We start from the raw sequence: 23,267 nt of genomic DNA on the forward strand, positions 1-23,267 counted from the left end.
ATTTTCTGAGGGCTAGCCACATAATATTTACCAATGATAATTGCATTAGAATACAAATTAATGGATCATTAGAATACAAATTAATTTTTTTGGGTATATACATTAGAATACAAATTGAATAAACAATGGATAAATTACTCAAACAAGTTATTTTACCGAATATCATTGGTTAGCTTATTTCTATTTGAATAGCTTTATAAGCTACATGACCGTCTTTCTAACACACTTTTATCAAAATATTTGTTATAGTTGTGCATAAATTGGAATAGGGTTATGTTAACCTTAGCCTTTAGGGCTAAGTTTACAAAAGTAATATTTTTGACATTTCTCATTATAAACTTACTCTCTTATACTTCTTATAGTGGGATAAGGGCTGGGGTTAACATTTTCAATTAAAATCTAATTAAATGATTTGTATTTTAATATATTTAAAACGTATAATGTATGTTAATATTAATACATAACCAGTCTAATTTGTCTTTATATGTTATAACCAATCTAATTGGTGAGCCCCATATAATCTTCATGTCAATTTTGCATATACTAAATTTTATAAAATTGAAAGAATTACAAATAGAGTAATAATGTTACCATACTTTTTCGCCTCTTTTTAAACATATTTAATCATTATGCGTTACTTTATTTTCCCCAAAAATATTAAAATTTAAAAGTAGGTGTTAAATATGATTTTGAGGAAAATGGTGTGCATTGATTATTTTCCTTATTCATGGAGTAGAGATAAAATTTAAATAATATTTTCTTAAGATAAGATGTAGCATCAACTATATATAAAAGATATTTTTAGCCATTACTACATTCATGAGTGATTTAATCCTAGCACATGAATTAGGCGAGTGAGTCTCGTTGCAACGATAAGGTTATTGCTTAATAACCATGAGATTGCGAGTTCAAATCATAGAACCTCCACATGTAAAAGAAAGGTTGTGCATATCTACTCTTTGTAGGAGCTCTCTTGCAGTGAGCTGAATTAGGCTAATGCTATTCTATTAGCTGAGTTCAACCCAAATCCTAAGATTTGATGTGTATAAGTGGTGAATATTTCTGATCTTAGGTTAATGCATAAGTTTGCAGTTGAGACATTCTATACTAAAATTATAAACAACATTGGATGAAAAGCATCCACCACAAGCTGTCTTGATAACAGAAAAAATAAAAGTAGAAAGAATAAACCATAAAATATAGCAAGCAAATTATACATTTGGGTAATCATATATAGCAGTCCAATTTCACAGCAGCAACATATCAAGAGTAAGTAGTTAATTAATAGAAGTAATAGGAACATCCTTGAATGCCCAATCAAATAATTTCAGGAGAAAATCAAGCACTCACTAAGCAAACTTTGGTCATTTGACCCAAAAATTGATTCAAAAAGGATTAATATGAACAAAAGGTGTAAGGTTTGAAATCATCTTACTGATCTAATGTAAAACATCAAATCTTAGTTTTTATGGTCCCCTTACAAGTATAACTATGGAAAAGCTCACATTATTTGAGATTTAACGTAAAGATGTGTTTGGAGGCTATGTACTATTATTTCAATAATTGGGTCTAATTCTACCCAAAATTCAACTCAACCGCAAACATGTATCACAAATTCAGTTAACATAATTCCATCCCTATCTTCTAAAATGCTGGGACCAAATACTATACAAATTCACCCATGTAGTCTTTCACTCTTTCTTTTCTAACACGGTGGAGCAACTGATAAAACAATAATGTTTTTTTTTTGTGGACAATAAAAATCGTGCACCAATTTGGAAAACATCCATTTTTAATAAGAAAGAAGAAGAAAAAAAAGAAAATGTGAGTTTCTTGCTTCTTTTCAAAAAAAATGAATGTTGTTTCCTTTGTTGTTTTTTATCAGCATATAAGATTTTATACATATAATATTCTGAGTTTGTATATCTCCTAAAACCTACAAAAAATGTGTTGGTCTAGCGGTGTAAAGATTCTATTGAATTACTAGGATGACCAAAATGTTAATGATTCGATTTTTAGGAGTGACACTTGTTAGGAGATGCAATCACATATCCGAAAAAGATTAGTTTCTTACCAAAAGGGTGATAAATAGTCTTTTGCAGTACAAAAAAATCTCCTAAAACCTACCAAGTACACCATTTAGTTACATATGTTTGTGTCCATGCTTGATATCAAACCAAACATAATTATCTAAAGTCGGAAATCCAAATTCACTAACCATACTTGGATAATTACTCATCACTTTTCTAAAACATGTATAGAGTTAGTAATAACATTATTTTTTGCACTAAAATAGTATGAAATAATGGGATTAACTAATTTCTAACATCCCTCATCAACTGCCATGCTGCAATAACGCCAAAATTTTCCAAAAAAGGTAAAGACCTCTCCAAATATATGCAAAATCACACATTTCACAAACATGAGAAATAAAAAGATTTGAAAATCTCTTGATTCATTCATTTTTACCAACCCAACCTCATCATCATTCATATACAACGTTAAAACCTTTTTTTTTTCTTTCTTTCATTTTCTTAGCTTCATATTCCTAACCCTAATATTCATAATGGGTTTCAAATCTCTATTCAACAACAACGATGCCTCCACCTCCTCCTTCCGTTCCACCTCCCTCTCCGTCCGCTCCCGGGCTCACCTCGCCGCGGAACTCGAACAAGTCTTCAAGAAATTTGACGTCAACGGCGATGGTAAGATCTCGGCCTCGGAGCTTGGATCCATCATGGGATCCCTAGGCCAAAACCCAACCGAGCAAGAACTCGATAAGCTGATCCTTGAGGTCGACGGAGACGGCGATGGCTGCATCAACCTCCAAGAATTCATTGAGTTGAACACCAAGGGCGTTGATTCTGATGAAGTTCTAGAGAATCTGAAGGGTGCATTTTCTGTTTTTGATATCGATGGTAACGGTTCGATAACTGCTGATGAGCTCAACACCGTGATGAGGAGCCTTGGGGAAGAATGCTCCGTTGCCGAGTGCCGGAGAATGATTGCCGGCGTTGATAGCGACGGCGATGGGATGATTGATTTTGAGGAGTTTAAGGTTATGATGATGATGGGTTCGAGGCATGATACCACAGATAGGGTTAAACCTCAACCTGAGATGTAATGCACAATTTCACATTGTTATTTGGATCTGTTTATCGTTATTGCGTTACGCTTCTTTTTCCTTCTTTTTTTTTTTGTAACATAAAATGTAATTGAGGTTGATGGGTTGGATTGATTTTTATGTTCATGTTTATGGTTTCAATGTGTATGACTTACGTAAATTTATTGTTCCTTTTTATATTATATTTATATGGAGAATGTTTTCCTCAAACAAAGAAAGAGATTCTTCTTCAGTTTTCTCTAAGGATGTGATATTCTAAGATGACATCATTGATCTAATTAGTACTGTTCCATTGGAGATTGGAATGGAATATTGCTTCTAATGAATGATTATTTAGCATTCGTCTGTGGAAAAATAGCTTCTACAGAGAAAATTCGTTTGGTTTATATGCATGTTAGAGGAATTGAATTATATTGTTATCTATCTACTATCTAGTGTAACCACATACCAATTTAAGATATTGAATTTACCAGATTTAAAACGTATAATGTATGTTAATATTAATACATAACCAGTCTAATTTGTCTTTATATGTTATAACCAATCTAATTGGTGAGCCCCATATAATCTTCATGTCAATTTTGCATATACTAAATTTTATAAAATTGAAAGAATTACAAATAGAGTAATAATGTTACCATACTTTTTCGCCTCTTTTTAAACATATTTAATCATTATGCGTTACTTTATTTTCCCCAAAAATATTAAAATTTAAAAGTAGGTGTTAAATATGATTTTGAGGAAAATGGTGTGCATTGATTATTTTCCTTATTCATGGAGTAGAGATAAAATTTAAATAATATTTTCTTAAGATAAGATGTAGCATCAACTATATATAAAAGATATTTTTAGCCATTACTACATTCATGAGTGATTTAATCCTAGCACATGAATTAGGCGAGTGAGTCTCGTTGCAACGATAAGGTTATTGCTTAATAACCATGAGATTGCGAGTTCAAATCATAGAACCTCCACATGTAAAAGAAAGGTTGTGCATATCTACTCTTTGTAGGAGCTCTCTTGCAGTGAGCTGAATTAGGCTAATGCTATTCTATTAGCTGAGTTCAACCCAAATCCTAAGATTTGATGTGTATAAGTGGTGAATATTTCTGATCTTAGGTTAATGCATAAGTTTGCAGTTGAGACATTCTATACTAAAATTATAAACAACATTGGATGAAAAGCATCCACCACAAGCTGTCTTGATAACAGAAAAAATAAAAGTAGAAAGAATAAACCATAAAATATAGCAAGCAAATTATACATTTGGGTAATCATATATAGCAGTCCAATTTCACAGCAGCAACATATCAAGAGTAAGTAGTTAATTAATAGAAGTAATAGGAACATCCTTGAATGCCCAATCAAATAATTTCAGGAGAAAATCAAGCACTCACTAAGCAAACTTTGGTCATTTGACCCAAAAATTGATTCAAAAAGGATTAATATGAACAAAAGGTGTAAGGTTTGAAATCATCTTACTGATCTAATGTAAAACATCAAATCTTAGTTTTTATGGTCCCCTTACAAGTATAACTATGGAAAAGCTCACATTATTTGAGATTTAACGTAAAGATGTGTTTGGAGGCTATGTACTATTATTTCAATAATTGGGTCTAATTCTACCCAAAATTCAACTCAACCGCAAACATGTATCACAAATTCAGTTAACATAATTCCATCCCTATCTTCTAAAATGCTGGGACCAAATACTATACAAATTCACCCATGTAGTCTTTCACTCTTTCTTTTCTAACACGGTGGAGCAACTGATAAAACAATAATGTTTTTTTTTTGTGGACAATAAAAATCGTGCACCAATTTGGAAAACATCCATTTTTAATAAGAAAGAAGAAGAAAAAAAAGAAAATGTGAGTTTCTTGCTTCTTTTCAAAAAAAATGAATGTTGTTTCCTTTGTTGTTTTTTATCAGCATATAAGATTTTATACATATAATATTCTGAGTTTGTATATCTCCTAAAACCTACAAAAAATGTGTTGGTCTAGCGGTGTAAAGATTCTATTGAATTACTAGGATGACCAAAATGTTAATGATTCGATTTTTAGGAGTGACACTTGTTAGGAGATGCAATCACATATCCGAAAAAGATTAGTTTCTTACCAAAAGGGTGATAAATAGTCTTTTGCAGTACAAAAAAATCTCCTAAAACCTACCAAGTACACCATTTAGTTACATATGTTTGTGTCCATGCTTGATATCAAACCAAACATAATTATCTAAAGTCGGAAATCCAAATTCACTAACCATACTTGGATAATTACTCATCACTTTTCTAAAACATGTATAGAGTTAGTAATAACATTATTTTTTGCACTAAAATAGTATGAAATAATGGGATTAACTAATTTCTAACATCCCTCATCAACTGCCATGCTGCAATAACGCCAAAATTTTCCAAAAAAGGTAAAGACCTCTCCAAATATATGCAAAATCACACATTTCACAAACATGAGAAATAAAAAGATTTGAAAATCTCTTGATTCATTCATTTTTACCAACCCAACCTCATCATCATTCATATACAACGTTAAAACCTTTTTTTTTTCTTTCTTTCATTTTCTTAGCTTCATATTCCTAACCCTAATATTCATAATGGGTTTCAAATCTCTATTCAACAACAACGATGCCTCCACCTCCTCCTTCCGTTCCACCTCCCTCTCCGTCCGCTCCCGGGCTCACCTCGCCGCGGAACTCGAACAAGTCTTCAAGAAATTTGACGTCAACGGCGATGGTAAGATCTCGGCCTCGGAGCTTGGATCCATCATGGGATCCCTAGGCCAAAACCCAACCGAGCAAGAACTCGATAAGCTGATCCTTGAGGTCGACGGAGACGGCGATGGCTGCATCAACCTCCAAGAATTCATTGAGTTGAACACCAAGGGCGTTGATTCTGATGAAGTTCTAGAGAATCTGAAGGGTGCATTTTCTGTTTTTGATATCGATGGTAACGGTTCGATAACTGCTGATGAGCTCAACACCGTGATGAGGAGCCTTGGGGAAGAATGCTCCGTTGCCGAGTGCCGGAGAATGATTGCCGGCGTTGATAGCGACGGCGATGGGATGATTGATTTTGAGGAGTTTAAGGTTATGATGATGATGGGTTCGAGGCATGATACCACAGATAGGGTTAAACCTCAACCTGAGATGTAATGCACAATTTCACATTGTTATTTGGATCTGTTTATCGTTATTGCGTTACGCTTCTTTTTCCTTCTTTTTTTTTTTGTAACATAAAATGTAATTGAGGTTGATGGGTTGGATTGATTTTTATGTTCATGTTTATGGTTTCAATGTGTATGACTTACGTAAATTTATTGTTCCTTTTTATATTATATTTATATGGAGAATGTTTTCCTCAAACAAAGAAAGAGATTCTTCTTCAGTTTTCTCTAAGGATGTGATATTCTAAGATGACATCATTGATCTAATTAGTACTGTTCCATTGGAGATTGGAATGGAATATTGCTTCTAATGAATGATTATTTAGCATTCGTCTGTGGAAAAATAGCTTCTACAGAGAAAATTCGTTTGGTTTATATGCATGTTAGAGGAATTGAATTATATTGTTATCTATCTACTATCTAGTGTAACCACATACCAATTTAAGATATTGAATTTACCAGTGGGAATCCTTCCTAATTGATGTGGAAGCAAGACCAATGAATCTTGGTAGATGAATCATTGAATCATTCAAAGATAGTTATTCCAAAATCTTGGAATTATTTATTGACTCTTGAGAATTATGAAGTCCAACTTAGAAAGTTGAAGGAGCACTTTTCAAAGTGTCTTGAAAAGTATGACAACAATTAATCATCCACTATGTCTTTATGTTGAAGCCTTCCTCCCCTTCACTATATATAGGGGACTTGTGAGGAAGAGATAAACAAGCAAGTGAGAAACAACTTCATAGATAGAAAGTGAGAGAGTTTATCCACGTAGTGTGAGAATTGTATTCCTAGTGAGATACTAGAGAGAGTTTGTATTTCCATCCAACTTTTAGGTGAGATTGAGTGTTATCCTCTTTGTAAGAGAGAATCAAATATTATAATCATACTTTTTATAGTGGAGTTTGGACTAGGTCTGTGGTTGTTTCCTTCTCACATTGAGGGGGTTTTTCCACATTAAAATTATTGGTGTTATTATTCTATTCTTCTCTATTAGCTTTATTCACTTGCCGCTTCCACAAGTACCCATTTTGTATCACAAAGAGGAGGGAAATTGGTTCCAACATTTTGGTAGCTAAATTTGTTTATCCCAACCCCCATAGATCATATTAGAGAAGACAGGTTTTTAAGACATGAGTCACACAATTGTGACCACAATATTACAGCTTTAGGAATCTTTAAAATTATGGTCATGATTATAGCTGCATCAATTTGCCACATTTTCTTACAATTTCCTACATAAACATCAGATGAAGTTTTCAAGTTAGAAAAAAAGGTTTTTCTTCTTTTTTAACAAGTCCGTTTTATTCTCTTATCCACATATTTTTTTTCTAATTTATCCTATCTGTTCATGCAATGTCATATGAGACATATTTAAGCATCAAGTTGAAAATATAGTTGTTCTCTTTGGTTTATGCTACATGGCTCCTTTTCCTTTCAACTCACCATGTACTGTCTAACTCCTTTTGATCATAGTTCATGTCCTTGTTATTTGCTTTGGTTTTTGCACATGCTTTAAGACATTTTGCATGGTGGTTGGCCTGTGATTCTCAAACTTTACTTTCAACTTCAGCCTAATTAACTGTACATGTACAAGCATTCTAGTTTTGATCTGTATGGATTTTTTGCTATTTTTTGCACGTGTGTATTATACAGACATTGCTATAACCTATTTAACACAAAAAAAGAAATTTATATTTTGATATGTCTTCTTTAATTGGTTTATCACCATATCTGAGGTGATATTTGGATTGGTAGAATATTATCTTATATAAAATTTAGTTACTTTCGTCCATTTGAATTTATCTATAATTTATGTTTGTTTTGTTAATTGTTACTTTAGTTGATTTGAATTAATCAAACTCAAATATTAGTTAGTCTAAGTAATTCAATATATAGGCAAAAGTTGTTACGAACATTAATATAATAACAATCCAAATAATAATTAATAAAATAAACATAAAATATAGATAAATTCAAATAAAATGAATATGACTAAATCCTATATAAATTAATGATATACCAATCCAAATATCATCTAACATGCCTCCTCAAACTAAAGTTAGGTAAAGTTTAACTTTGTTTCACACAATTCATTTAAAAATGAAAAACAACATAAATAATTATATAGGTTTCACAAAAGATTGTTGAAAGGTCTTGGGAATTATAAAATGATCATATATAATCAACATCACAATCATCATCGATGTGAAAAGAAGTTTCTAGTAATATAATTCATCATTAGGACAACATGCGCTAGTGAAGTGATCCTGGGTAGGAAGAGAAACCATTAGTATAATCAGCGTCAGAATGATCATCGATGTGCAAAGAAGTTATTACTAACATAACTTGTCAATAGGAGAAAATGCATTACCAAAATAATATAAACAGTGGTTGGAATAGTATAATCATTAGAAGAATGATAGTAGATGAGAAAAGAAGTCATTATTAACATAGGTTGTCAATGAAAAATGCACAAGTGAAATGATCATCGGTGTGAAGATGATCATATATATATAAAGGAAGAAGGTGAGTTGTTGTAATAGGATATGTTGGTGTTTGTTTATTTAGATAATTTTTGCATTTAATATGGGATCGTAAGGTTGAAAAAAAGTAATAAATACTAACTAGAAGGTGACCCAACAAAGAGATGATCAATGAGAATTCTGAATTTTTCCATACCTTTAACGTGGAATAATGATTGAATAAGTCATAGAGGATGAAATTGTTCTGATATTATATAGAAATCTAAAATGATAAATATTTTCAAACTTAAATTATATATTAAATAAACAAAAATCATTATAAATAATAAAATAATAAATATTCAAATTATAAATTATAGATAAATTTAAATAAAAGCTGAATAAAAGAAATGTCCTATTAATAAGAAAAGTCCTATTAATCTAATAACACGTCAGAATATGTATGTATATGTACTTGGACTTGGAAAGGAAGACACGTGTAAAGCTACCTCATCCCTATTAATAATCTAATATCATGTAAGAATATGTACTTGGCTTTGGAAAAGAAGACACGCGTAAAGTTAGGTAGCATCTTCCTTTGAAAGATTCTTAAAATCTTGTCACCCTAAGTTCACCTATAAAGTTAGGTAGCATCAGGAAAAGCTTCATATCTATATATTAATGGAAGAGACTCCTATAATTACTTAAATGATCATCTTCTATGATTGATACTTGATATCTATATATTAATGGAAGGGGCTCTTATAATTACCTAAATGGTCATCCTCTATGATTGATACTTGACATTTAAAGGGATATATTTGTGATAATATGTTTTTATTTTTTCATTAAAAAATGTAAAACAAAATTGGTAGAACGTGCAAGAGCATTTATTGCAACTTTATCTTCTCTGCACACTACACTATGGTACTCATTTTTCTAATTTTTCATATTTTTTTCTAGCTTTCACGTCTATTCAATTTCATTATATTTTTCCTTCTCTTTGCTTTTCATTTTCATATTTTCTTTTCTCATCTTCTCTTTCTCATATTCTCTTTTCTCATATTTCATTATACTTTTCCTTCTCTTGAAGTATCATGTTTATATTCAGGATTCAACAATTCATATTATTTATATTCATTGGTGAATATTTAAGTGTAAGTTTCGTAATCGTATTACTCATATCCATTTGTCAATATTTAAGTGTATTCATAATCGTATTATAATATTAGTTAGTGTATTTTTATTTAACGAATATCCAATCTAATAAAAACGGATAAGTGTGTTTTCTACCGGGAAATAGGTCAATCCTTCTATTCATTTGATTTAACTAAACCAAGTCAATACTATTAAATTGAATGAACTTTAACAAAACCACACAAGAGATTGTTAATAGAATGAAGTTTATTGAGATACACTTATTTCACCAACAAAACTTTCACTCCCCACTTTATATTTTAGGTGTTTTAAATTAGCTATCATTGTCGTGCTAATTATTTTTGCTCCATGGGCCTTTTTTTCCTCCATGTGTTTGCATGTTTAAAATGAGAGCATCAAAGAGCAAGAAAAATATATTTTTCCTCTCTTTTGTTTTGTTCTTCAAAACAATCCTTCATCATGTTGCCACACACTAGAGCTATCATTGTTGGCACCATCATCAAGCTGTTACAATGTAATAGAAATATCTTAGATGAGAGTGAAATGATTCAAAGAGAATGGATAAAATAATGATATGTATGACATGTTAAATGTGATAGCAATATGTTAGTTATATAAAATATTGAAATCTATGAGAGTTTATATGTAATAACAGAACTACTTTCTCATTTAATATATTTTTAACTTCATTAAATCACATGGTTACATTTCAACTCTTTAATACAATCTCCCTTAATAATTTCTTTAAGTAGGAATTTCAAAATGAAAAAGAAAAGAGAGTGTTTTGTAACACATGACCCAAAATAAAAATGTTAACAAGTGTAAGCATTTATGTAATAGGTGGAAGAGTTGTGCTACATAAGGAAAATATAACAATAAACTGAAAATGCTATCCCACTTTTGATTTGTAGGAAGACAATGTTACTACAATATGCTTTACATTCACACCAAAATGTAGAAACAACTAATTTCAAACATTTCTTGTATACATTCTTTCTTTTCATTTCTCTAACTTTCTAATTTTATTTCCAGTATCCCTTGATCTCTTTGCAAATGACTCCATGAGAATTTATATTTAATTTATGTTTACTACTTTTTGAGGGAAAAGATGAAGAAATAATTTTCTTACTTCAATTGCATATACTTCTTGCTTCAACACATATAACGTGGTGGCTCCACGTACATTTGACTCATCTATTCACTTTAGTTTGCGTCTTAATCAGATAACTAATGCGTCTATTTTTTGTGTGTTAACATGTTAATGTTGCATAGATTGGCAATGATCCATAACAATGTAGCGAACTACTTCAACTGCACAATATTTGCAATAAAGCAGTCACTTAAGTCTCAATTGAGTCATGTGGTTTCTTTTAAACAATGTTTCATTTATTGCAACTATAATTCTCTTACATTATTACTCTGTCACCAATTTTTTAAAGTTTCAGCATGTTAGAGATTGTGACACCCCATCTTCCCGGCTTCATCACATTTTTTATCGCAAAAGATAAAAATATTATTAAAATAAAATAAATGTTACATGGGCGATGACTTTTCATTTCTCTCTCTTTTTTAGTATTTTTCTTATTTTTATATAATGTTCTCTATCTTTGTATATGTACATGAGTGTATTATTTTGTGTCAGATGTGATTTTTTTTAAATTATGCCTTCTCATTTTCATGAAAACACGAGTTTATGATTGTGTTTATTGATATTGTTTAACTTTAAAATCATTTCTTTTAGTGAAAAAATAGACATAAGTGGATGTAGAGTGCATAATTTAGTTATTGCAATGAGTTTGAAATTATAACAAATAACTTGGTGGATTGTATTCTATAATAATAAGAGACAAGATGATACTTAGCTCAATCTTAAAAAGCTTCGGGCATGAATTGATTTTAAGGTATTTTATAGTCTATTTATTTTAAATTACAAGTATTATACAGTCATATGCAGGTTTGTTCCATTATTGAATTATTGCACAACCTTTTTGGTTACTTCACCTAATCTAGCATTATTATTACATAGAAAGTGTTATAGTGTCTAATCTAGCATTATTCATTATAACATATAAGTAGTATCATTTTGTCTCCCTTGAAAGTTATTATTTTGTGGTACATAAAGTGTCATCTTATTTCTGAAAAATTACACCTTTTTATTTATGTTGAATAGGTTGATGTTATTTAATTTTTTATTTATTTATATTGATGTTTAGTTTAATATCCTTGCTAGATTCAAGTGATTAATGGGTGAGGTATCATCGATAAAATTGGGAGGTAACTCTCAATGTATTACGAGATGTAGGACTTTGGTAAAAAATTTAATAAATAATTTTGGGATGTAATATGTATCAATGTTTTATATATGAAAGTTGTTATGACTGTATTTTTTATTATTATTTTAGAAATAATTTTTTTAAAAATTGTTCGCAATGTAGAAAATAGATATATCTATCACAGTTGTTTCAATCGGATAAAATAGGGTCATACTTCTCATGTAATTTTATTATTAACCTAAATATTTAAATATACCTAGCAACTTGATGATTTTTTAAACTGCCATTTTTATATTTGCAATTTTAGTGTAGACAAGTCAATAAGTAACAAATGTCAGTTGCATATTTCAACAATTTTGTTTATCTCATCCAATTTTATTACTTCAAATTGTTAATTACAAATTATTTTGTATTTTTTATTCTACTATTTTGACTTACATAAAGCCAAGGTAGAACAAACTATCCAATTGTTGATCAAATTTAACACATCACTACAATGAGAAACAATTTTTGCAGTCTAAAACAATACTTGTATCAATAATTTAGATTGTTTGCCAAATCAACGAATATGTTCTTAGTAAATGTCCAGATGTATCTTTTAAGTTTTATTTAGATTTTCATTATGTTAGTCATAATTGACTTATTAAACTTATACAAATAAATATTCTAATGTTCGTCATAATAGATTTAGATCAGTACGAATGATTATGCAATGATGCAAAATTGGTTGTCACTAAAATGACAAATCATGTATTCGAAGTAAAGTTCATCTGAGAAAAAAACAACAGAAATATCATATATATTCCTCATATGTCACTGTCTACATCTCAATCTCTATGGTCTTTTAAGCATGTTAGAGATTGTGACACCACATCTTCCCGGCTTCATCACATTTTTTTATCGTAAATGATAAAAATATTATTAAAAGAAAATAAATGTTACATGGGCGATGACTTTTCATTTCTCTCTCTTTTTTATTATTTTTCTTATTTTTATATAATGTTCTCTCTCTTTGTTTATGTACATGAGTGTATTATTTTGTGTCAGATGTGATTTTTTTTAAATTATGCCTTCTCATTTTCATGAAAACACGAGTTTATGATTGTGTTTATTGATATTGTTTAACTTTAAAATCATTTCTTTTAGTGAAAAAATAGACATAAGTGGATGTAGAGTGCATAATTTAGTTATTGCAATGAGTTTGAAATTATAACAAATAACTTGGTGGATTGTATTCTATAATAATAAGAGACAAGATGATACTTAGCTCAATCTTAAAAAGCTTCGGGCATGAATTGATTTTAAGGTATTTTATAGTCTATTTATTTTAAATTACAAGTATTATACAGTCATATGCAGGTTTGTTCCATTATTGAATTATTGCACAACCTTTTTGGTTACTTCACCTAATCTAGCATTATTATTACATAGAAAGTGTTATAGTGTCTAATCTAGCATTATTCATTATAACATATAAGTAGTATCATTTTGTCTCCCTTGAAAGTTATTATTTTGTGGTACATAAAGTGTCATCTTATTTCTGAAAAATTACACCTTTTTATTTATGTTGAATAGGTTGATGTTATTTAATTTTTTATTTATTTATATTGATGTTTAGTTTAATATCCTTGCTAGATTCAAGTGATTAATGGGTGAGGTATCATCGATAAAATTGGGAGGTAACTCTCAATGTATTACGAGATGTAGGACTTTGGTAAAAAATTTAATAAATAATTTTGGGATGTAATATGTATCAATGTTTTATATATGAAAGTTGTTATGACTGTATTTTTTATTATTATTTTAGAAATAATTTTTTTAAAAATTGTTCGCAATGTAGAAAATAGATATATCTATCACAGTTGTTTCAATCGGATAAAATAGGGTCATACTTCTCATGTAATTTTATTATTAACCTAAATATTTAAATATACCTAGCAACTTGATGATTTTTTAAACTGCCATTTTTATATTTGCAATTTTAGTGTAGACAAGTCAATAAGTAACAAATGTCAGTTGCATATTTCAACAATTTTGTTTATCTCATCCAATTTTATTACTTCAAATTGTTAATTACAAATTATTTTGTATTTTTTATTCTACTATTTTGACTTACATAAAGCCAAGGTAGAACAAACTATCCAATTGTTGATCAAATTTAACACATCACTACAATGAGAAACAATTTTTGCAGTCTAAAACAATACTTGTATCAATAATTTAGATTGTTTGCCAAATCAACGAATATGTTCTTAGTAAATGTCCAGATGTATCTTTTAAGTTTTCTTTAGATTTTCATTATGTTAGTCATAATTGATTTATTAAACATACTAATAAATATTCTAATGTTCGTCACAATAGATTTAGATCAGTGTGAAGGATTATGTAATGAGACAAAATTGGTTGTCATTAAAATGATAAATCATGTATTCGAAGCAAAGTTCGTCTGAGGAAAAAATCAATGGAAATATCATATATATTCCTCATTTTTCAGTGTCAACGTCTCAATCCCTATAGTCTTTTACGCATGTTAGAGATTGTGATGTTAGATATTTCCTGATGATTGGTGAAATACCAATCCTAGGATCTTGAATCTCATGATTCTCACACATAATATAAAGCATATAAAGTCATACCTGAATTCTTGAACACATGTTCTCTAATCTACTCCTTTGATATACCTTTTGAGAGAGTTTTGATATGATGGTCTTCCTCAACTAAATCCTTAATTCTTTTTGGGACCTTCGTTTTCTCTCTTATGGGGAGAGGTGAAAACTATTTGTGATTTGGTGCGTTGAGGACTATAACCTTCCTTTTGTGTTAACTTATAGGGTTCCCATTATCCCCTATAGGTTAACCTGATGGGTATCCACCCATTAAGCCTATATATGTTATCAACTTTTAGAAATCTATGGGGTGCTAGTAATTAGATCACTTATAATGTAACCCCTGAAATAAAAAGCTCATATCATTGTATCAAATATATGATGTCCACCTTAATTAGAAATTATAAATTGCTAACAATCTCTCACTTGGGCTTCATATCTTCCTGAAACAATTATATCACAGGTTCTTTAGGCGCACGTCCATATGCTATTCACATTTAGACTTCTCCTTAATACAATCTGGCTCATCTCATATATCAACTATGGAACCACCGCAACTTTCATCACATTTAAGTGTGACTCAACCACGATGATCACCATATTAATATACTCAATGACATAGATCAAATATGGATGAGTGACATGGAAATTTCATGCAATGTGATATCAAACATGTATATTTCCAACTGGTCCTTCTTTATTCTTTAGTGAGATCACTTCAAAGTCTTTAATTGTAACACAATAGTTACAATGCACAATTTCAAAATGGAGCAATAAATCATCAACTTTATTATGCATAAAAAACTGTATGTAACATCCAAAGTAAATCATAAAACATATAGACTCCCACTAAACTAAGGTATCCTAAGAAACAACGCTCATATGAGCAACATGCTCATGAAAGACTTTAGGTACCAAACCCTTAGTCAGTGGATCAACTAGCATAAAATTTGTCCTTATACATTCTCTAGAAATTTGTCCATTTTGAACACTTTCTTTAACAACCAGAAACTTTATGCCAATGAATTTTGACTTTGTACAACTCCTATTATTGTTAGACTAAAGAACCGCAGACTTGTTGTCACAATAAATCCTCAATGGTCTTTCAATACCATCGACCGCATGTAAACTAGTGGCAAAATTCCGCAACCATATGCCATGGTCTGATATTTCATAGCAAACCATGAACTCCGCAACCATGGTTGAAGGGGCTATGAGTGTCTGTTTTGCAGACTTCCAAGAGATAGAACCTCCAGCCAATATAAACACATATCCAGAGGTGGATTGTCCACTGTCTAGACATCCAGCAAAATTGAAGTTAGAGTACCCAATGATCTCTAAATTATCAGACCTCCGATAAGTGAGCATGTACTCATTTGTTCTTTTCAAGTAACGCATAACACGTTTGACTACCTTCCAATGATACATTCCAGGATTACTCAAATATCTACCCAAACTCCTACAACAAACGCTATGTCGGGACATATGCAAACTCGAGCATACATTAGACTTCCTACTGTAGATGTATAAGGAATCTTTTGCATCTCGTATCTTTCAATGTCATTATTGGGGCACTGTTCGAGACTAAATTTGTCTACCTTAGCTATAGGGGTATCCCCTGGTTTACTGTCTTTCATGTCAAATCTATCCAGGACTTTATCTATATAGCTTTCTTGTGTCCCATATCACTGCTAGCAAGCAGTATACCATCGACATATAATACCAGGAAGATAAATTTACTCCCACTGAACTTATGGTATACACAATCTTCAACTTTATTTGCCTCAAAATCATACGAGGTAATAACATGATGAAATTTGTGATTCCATTGACGAGAATCTTGTTTCAACCCATAGATGGATTTCTTTAATTTGTATACCACAGACTTTGAGCTAACCGACACAAATTTTTCTGGTTGCACCATATAGATCGTTTCCTTAATATCACCATTAAGAAAGGCAGTCTTAACATCCATTTGATGTAGCTGTAAATCTAAATGAGCTACTAGTGCCAATATTATTCTAGAAGAATCATTCGAAGATACTGGAGAGATGGTTTCTTTATAATCAATGTCTTCTTTCTGAGTGAAGCCTTTAGCTACTAGACGATTTTTATATCTATCAATATTACCCTTTGAATCCCTCTTGGTTTTAAATATCCATTTGAAACCNTTTATAATCAATGTCTTCTTTCTGAGTGAAGCCTTTAGCTACTAGACAAGCTTTATATCTGTCAATATTACCCTTGGAATCCTTCTTGGTTTTAAATATCCATTTGCAACCAATAGGTTTCGCATCTTCAGATAATTCGACAAGATCCCAAGCGTCATTATCATGCATAGACTTCATCTCATCCTTCATGGCATCGATCCACTTTTGAGAGTTATAACTTTTATGGCTTGATAAAAGTTTAATGGATCATCTTCTGTTAACCCAATGACATCCTCATGTTCTTGAAGAAATACAATATAATCATCAGGAATTGCACTTCTCCTCTCTCTAGTGGATCTCCTTGATGGCACTTCTACTTCTTGATGTTGTTGAATTTGTTCTATAGGTACTTGAGGAAAAACTTCATTGTTGTCTTTTTCTAAAATATTGTGAGGGGCAATATTCTGAACCTTATCTTCTATTGCCGAATTTATTCTTTGAATGGTAATAGGCACAAGAACTTATTCAAACCGGTTCTTCCTCAAAGACAACATTCCTTATGTTCTCTTCCTTCCCAAAATCAACTTCCTCAAGAAATCTTGCATTTCCCTTCTAAAAAAAGAGTCTTGAAGTGGGATCATAAAATTTATAGCCCCGTGAGCGTTCGGCATAGCCAACAAAATAACAGCTAACAGTTCTTAAGTCTAGTTTTCTTTCATGCGGCCTATAAGATCGTATCTCAACTGGACAACCCCAATGTGCAAGTGTTTTCAACTTGGCCTTTTATTAGTCTAAAGCACATATGGGGTTTTGCTAACTGCTTTACTTGGCACTCTATTAAGGATGTAAATTGCGGTCTTCAAAGCTCCCTCCCAAAGAGACTCTGGTAAGGAAGCTTAAGAGTTATTCTCACCATATCCTTAAGAGTTCGGTTTCATCGCTCAGCAACACCATTCATGCTAGGTTTGCCTGACATTGTGTATTGCAGAACAATTGCACATTCTCTGAGGAAAAAACACAAATAGCCATTTCAAAATATCCTTATTGTTCTTTCTTATCTTATTCTGAGAGGTCATAGCTAAGTGAGCACTTTAAGTCTTATCTCTCTGCAGTCTCTCTTCCTCTTGCACATAGTCCATCTGAGTGTTATAATTCACTTTCAGTTGCCTAAAGTGTGTAGGAAGCAAGATCAAAACCAAGTGCATGAGCAAGTCATCACCAAGCTCTAACTTAAGTGACTTGAGTTTTGATGCGAGATTGGACATCTCCATAATGTACTCCCTTATGTTCTATTTGCCTTTATACTTCATGGAGGTGAGTTCAGCCAAAAGGCTACTTATCTCCACCTTTTCATTTTTGGCAAAGTATGGTTCTATTTCTTCAAGGAACTTCCTTGCACTCTGACCCTAAAAAATAGAGCCCCGAAACACTCTTGGAATAGAGCGTTTCATAATCATTAGACATATTCAGTTAAAGTGTTCTCATTTCTCAATTTTAACCTCATTGAGGATTTCCAGAGTACAAATGAGTTTCTCCACCTGAAGTGCGAGATCTAAATCCATACAGCCAAGACTAATTTCTACGGATTCCATATAGACTTTAAAGTTTATCTCATTCATCAATTAGATGTTCTTAAATTGAGCAGAAATATTTGCAGCACTAGTAAAAGAACAAAACAAATTGCAATTATTCTTGCAATTAAACTCATAGTCAACTTTAATACTTAAATTCAAATGATAATGGGGCACATCACAAGTTACCTAACACAACATTAATATACCATCGTTGGACAAAAATATTAACTTGAAAGTGATACACTCAATGTAGTAATCAAATATTGATAATTATTCTTGTCAAACAATAAGTATTTCTTTGGACCGACTTACTATTCACATGGAAAATCATATGATTATCGCATATTTATTGCTAAAAGTATATTTGTAATTTGGGTCAAATAGTAATCTTTCTTTGGGCCGATCACTATTCGCATAAAATCCAAACATACAATTGGCTTGATATTTCATATCAATCACTAATGATATTCTTGTTTGTGGTCAAACATTGATCATAATGCATGTCAAATAATAAACCATTCTTTGGACTAATTTGTCATTTACATATGCAACTTTATAATAATCACATGTTTACCATCACATAGGTGTATATAATCTGGCCAAGTAATAATCTTCCTTTGGACCGATTAATACCCGCATGGATACATATACGCACTAGTATTTGACATTTATTATGAACAATTCACATAAAAAATGTCATTTTGGCGACTTCATATTTAATATGTCACTTAAAATGTCAAACAATTTTATTTTCCAAAAGAAAAACCATTTAGTTGAGTTTGACTCAACATAACCTTAATCCAAAATATATATTACTTACATCCACACACACACACACACACACACACACACAACACACACACACACACACATATATATATATATATATATATATATTCATTATAGCCTATTAGTAGCATTGCATCATTCATATCACATAGACTGCATATTGAATTCCAATAATTGTCCTTTTTTGAATTTACATAAAAGAATTTATCATTTTATACATGATTAAATATGGTAGGACAAGTTGTCCAAATAGAAAAAATGTTTCAACAATAGCAACTATTTAATAATGCAATTAGCCACCAACAAATGCAACAAACCATAAGTGTTGCAATCATTTAAACAAACAAGTCAGGTAATATATATAAAACAAGACATGTTCACATAATAGACTCATCACAAGATACCTAGAACAACATCAATTTCTAGTCTTTGGAGAGAGAAATTAATTTGGAAGTGGTATTCTCAATGCAGTGATCAAATATTAACAATTAGTTTTGTCAAACAATAGTCTTTCTTTGGACAGACTATTATTCACATGAAAAAACCTTATAATTGTTACTCATTTATCATCACCCATGTATGTGTAATTTTAATCAATTTCCACAATAGAGGTTACTTTGGAAACATATTGCATCAATTAATTCAAAAATAATTACCAGACAAAAAGTAAACAATATGGGTCTATTGTAAGAGAAATATAATCTTGGAATTAAAACCTTCAGCTTTGATATCTTTTATGATTAACAAATCTAATCCCACAATCTAATTCCAAATCAAAAAAGAATATATTACATATATATCAACACATAAAAATTGATGCAATCTTAATCAAATACATAATAGATATATGGTTAAATGCATAAAAATATATAGGCAAATCATTATCAAAAAATTCTAAATAGAATATGATCATGCCCAACTTTAAAACATCAAGAGCATATCTTTTATATATATTTGGTCAATTATTTCATACATATATATATGCACTTCAAAAATACAATATATACACAATATATATTTAATTCCAAGCATCAAGCTTAAACGTAATATATATAATTTAACTTCAATCTTTATTTATGTGTCTTAAAACAAGGTGAATCACATATTTATTGCTCATGATGGTAGGTACATGTTTTATGCAATAACCATATCCAAAGAGAATTCAAAACAATAAGTATAGTATTTAAAATCCCAAATATAGAGAAGCACAATATTATATATATAACATATATGCAGATATTCAGATTGCACAATATTCCAATATAAGAAATACATATTGCTCACATATAATATATATATATATATATATATATATATATACCTTATACATATACTTTAACAAATTGCAAAAATTGTGAAGTAACAAAAGTCAATGTCCAACCGTAAGACATTAGTGCACATATAATATACATATTTCATAACAAAGTCATAAAATTTAATGCAATGTTCATGCACAAATATGAATATATACTTCAACACATGTTGCAATGATTCATAATGCAGATTACTCATAATTCAATTAAGCGGAAGCAGATAAAAGTTATCATCATTATTCATAAATACCCAATTTTTGTAACTGTAACACCCCGAAAATTAATCCAAAAAATCTTGCTCAAAATGGGTATTTTTTTTTATAATGATGTCATATAAAATTTATTTCCTTATATTTGTTTCATTTTCGGAACATCACTTTAAATACCATACAATGCGGAAAAGCAAAAACACCATTACCTAAAGGTAATAAAAATATAACTTTGAATATACTTTATTAGAATATCATGAAATGTTGGTACAAAGTACAAGGCGGAACCTAATCGTCGCCCAAATAAAACTACTCCAAAATAAATACCCTAAACAGGGACACTAATCAAAAAGCACAAGGGCCTGTGTAGGTTTAACGGTTTCCTTCAATCCTCCATGCCCCCTCATGGGACATCGAAAAGCGGTAACTCAATATCCTAGCAGAATGATCCATCTGAACAAAACGCGAATAGAAGACAAACAGAAGGAAGAGGGAGTAAGACATCTAATGAATATTACTCATTGACGGCATGGAATTACACGGAATATCACATCCAGACAGACACGCATAATAAACATAATATATACATCACATATAAACACAATATATACATCACATATACCATTGTCGTCTCTCTCAACATCTCGTGGCTCGTTCGTCTCCCGTAAATTTCCACTCCACTACTTCATTATCCATAATGAGTATGCAAACTAACCAAGGTTAGCCGATTAAATCTTTTAATCATTATTTTATATGATCGACCCAACCTAAGACATTCCTAGAGGAATGCTTCTTGTGGGACCCGATCTTACGTCAACACGTAAATAGAAGAATAACATCCCTACCACTACGAACCATCGCTGAATCACCTTGGACGGCCACATGGTCAAGCCTCTTACGGTCAGACGACCTCGCTGCGTGGTATCATGTAATCCTTTTTTGGGCATCGCCCTAATCACGACATCACAGTCTGAAACATTGCCCTAAATAGGCGCGAGAACAAAGGTACTTGCATAAGTTTGTCATTTCGGAAACCGGGTTCAATCATCTGATTCACGGTTTTTCCCAAGGGTAAATACATTTCACACCAAAGCTAGGACTATTGCCTTTAACAAAGCAATTCCTTACTTTTATTACTTTTAAGAATTTCATGTAGTTATTTACCTTTATAACTTCTTGATGGCAAACATGCCATTAGGCTCTCGTATATATGAGAGTTATCGTTCACATGACTTAAAAAGAAGTCATTTCTGTATGGAGCCCTCTCGCTCGAGCGAGAGCTGTCTCGCTCAAGCGAGGGCACATCCATTTTTGAGGCATTTGTGGCTTAAGCGAGAAAACAATCAGTTTTCTTGGTGCCTATTTTAGCTCAAGCGAGAGTTGTCTCACCTCTAGCTAAAACACTCATTTTCTCTAAATACTTCTCACTTAAGCGAGAGCTGTCTTGCTCAAGCGAGAAGAGCCTTAATATCATTTTAATTATTTTTCTCAAGGAAAATATTTCTCATTTATATCACATGTTCTTAAACCTTGAATTTAACAATTATCGCATATATATCATTCACATAATAATCATTCAAACATTAAAATTCAAGAGTAAACATAGTTTTTGCATATATAAACATAATATAAATCAGTATAAGAAATATTGTTGTACTTAATCCAAACAAACAAACAATTGATTAAGTACAAGCTTTCTTAATACCCAAGACAACTCCAAACTTGAGAGGGAGTTTGGAGGTCCGGATGCATATTCGGACACCACTGTGTCATGATGTTTTCTCCCTCACCTGAGTGAGGTGGGCTCGCCTGGGCGAGGTGGTCCAGTTATCAGGACCATTTTCATCGCCCTTTTGGGCTACCGGATCGAAACTCTCTGATGTTTTCGATCCCAATGCACTTTAGTTTCTCGAGTAGTGTTCCTTCATGGATAGCCACCACAAAACTTGATATTTTAAGCTATCCTAATCATACAACTTAAGAAAGTATTCGTACAAAATCCAAGCACGCAAAATAATTGATTAAGTACAGGTTTTCTTAATATACAAATATAACTCCAAACTTTTGAGATGGTTTAAGAGATCCGGGTGTCATATTCGAACACCACTATGTCACGATGTATTCTCTCTCACCTGAGTGTGCCGGGTCGCTAGGTTCTCAGTTTGCAGGTGAGCTTACTTGATCCGATCTCCTCTCGAACTCTTCATTACGCCAAAATAACATTAACTAGTTAACTGACGATAATAATTATACTTACAGAATAACTTTTTACGCAAAGATAAAACTTGCGATTTAAAATGAATCTAATTGCTTTCGTCCATCCGATTTAAGATTGAATATCCTTAAATCATCATTTGTCATTGAAAGTCTTACAATCAAATAACATTTTTTAAAGTAAGATTTTCAATAAAACTTATACCG

At 31.3% G+C, this 23,267-nt stretch overlaps 2 protein-coding genes and 1 pseudogene across 2 annotated transcripts; 2 read left to right on the plus strand and 1 right to left on the minus strand.

Moving 5' to 3' along the window:
* Positions 2,455-3,265, plus strand: LOC109356370 (probable calcium-binding protein CML25). Its single transcript, XM_019599695.1, has one exon. The coding sequence runs from the start codon at positions 2,567-2,569 to the stop codon at positions 3,122-3,124; it is 558 nt and encodes a 185-aa protein (XP_019455240.1). The 5' UTR covers positions 2,455-2,566; the 3' UTR covers positions 3,125-3,265.
* Positions 5,626-6,436, plus strand: LOC109356368 (probable calcium-binding protein CML25). The gene has a single exon (XM_019599693.1). The coding sequence runs from the start codon at positions 5,738-5,740 to the stop codon at positions 6,293-6,295; it is 558 nt and encodes a 185-aa protein (XP_019455238.1). The 5' UTR covers positions 5,626-5,737; the 3' UTR covers positions 6,296-6,436.
* The window catches only part of LOC109356290, a 28,191-nt pseudogene continuing 15,297 nt past the window's right edge, over positions 10,374-23,267 (minus strand).

This window comes from Lupinus angustifolius, chromosome LG09 (genome assembly GCF_001865875.1).
Source record: "Lupinus angustifolius cultivar Tanjil chromosome LG09, LupAngTanjil_v1.0, whole genome shotgun sequence".
Lineage (NCBI taxonomy): Eukaryota > Viridiplantae > Streptophyta > Magnoliopsida > Fabales > Fabaceae > Lupinus > Lupinus angustifolius.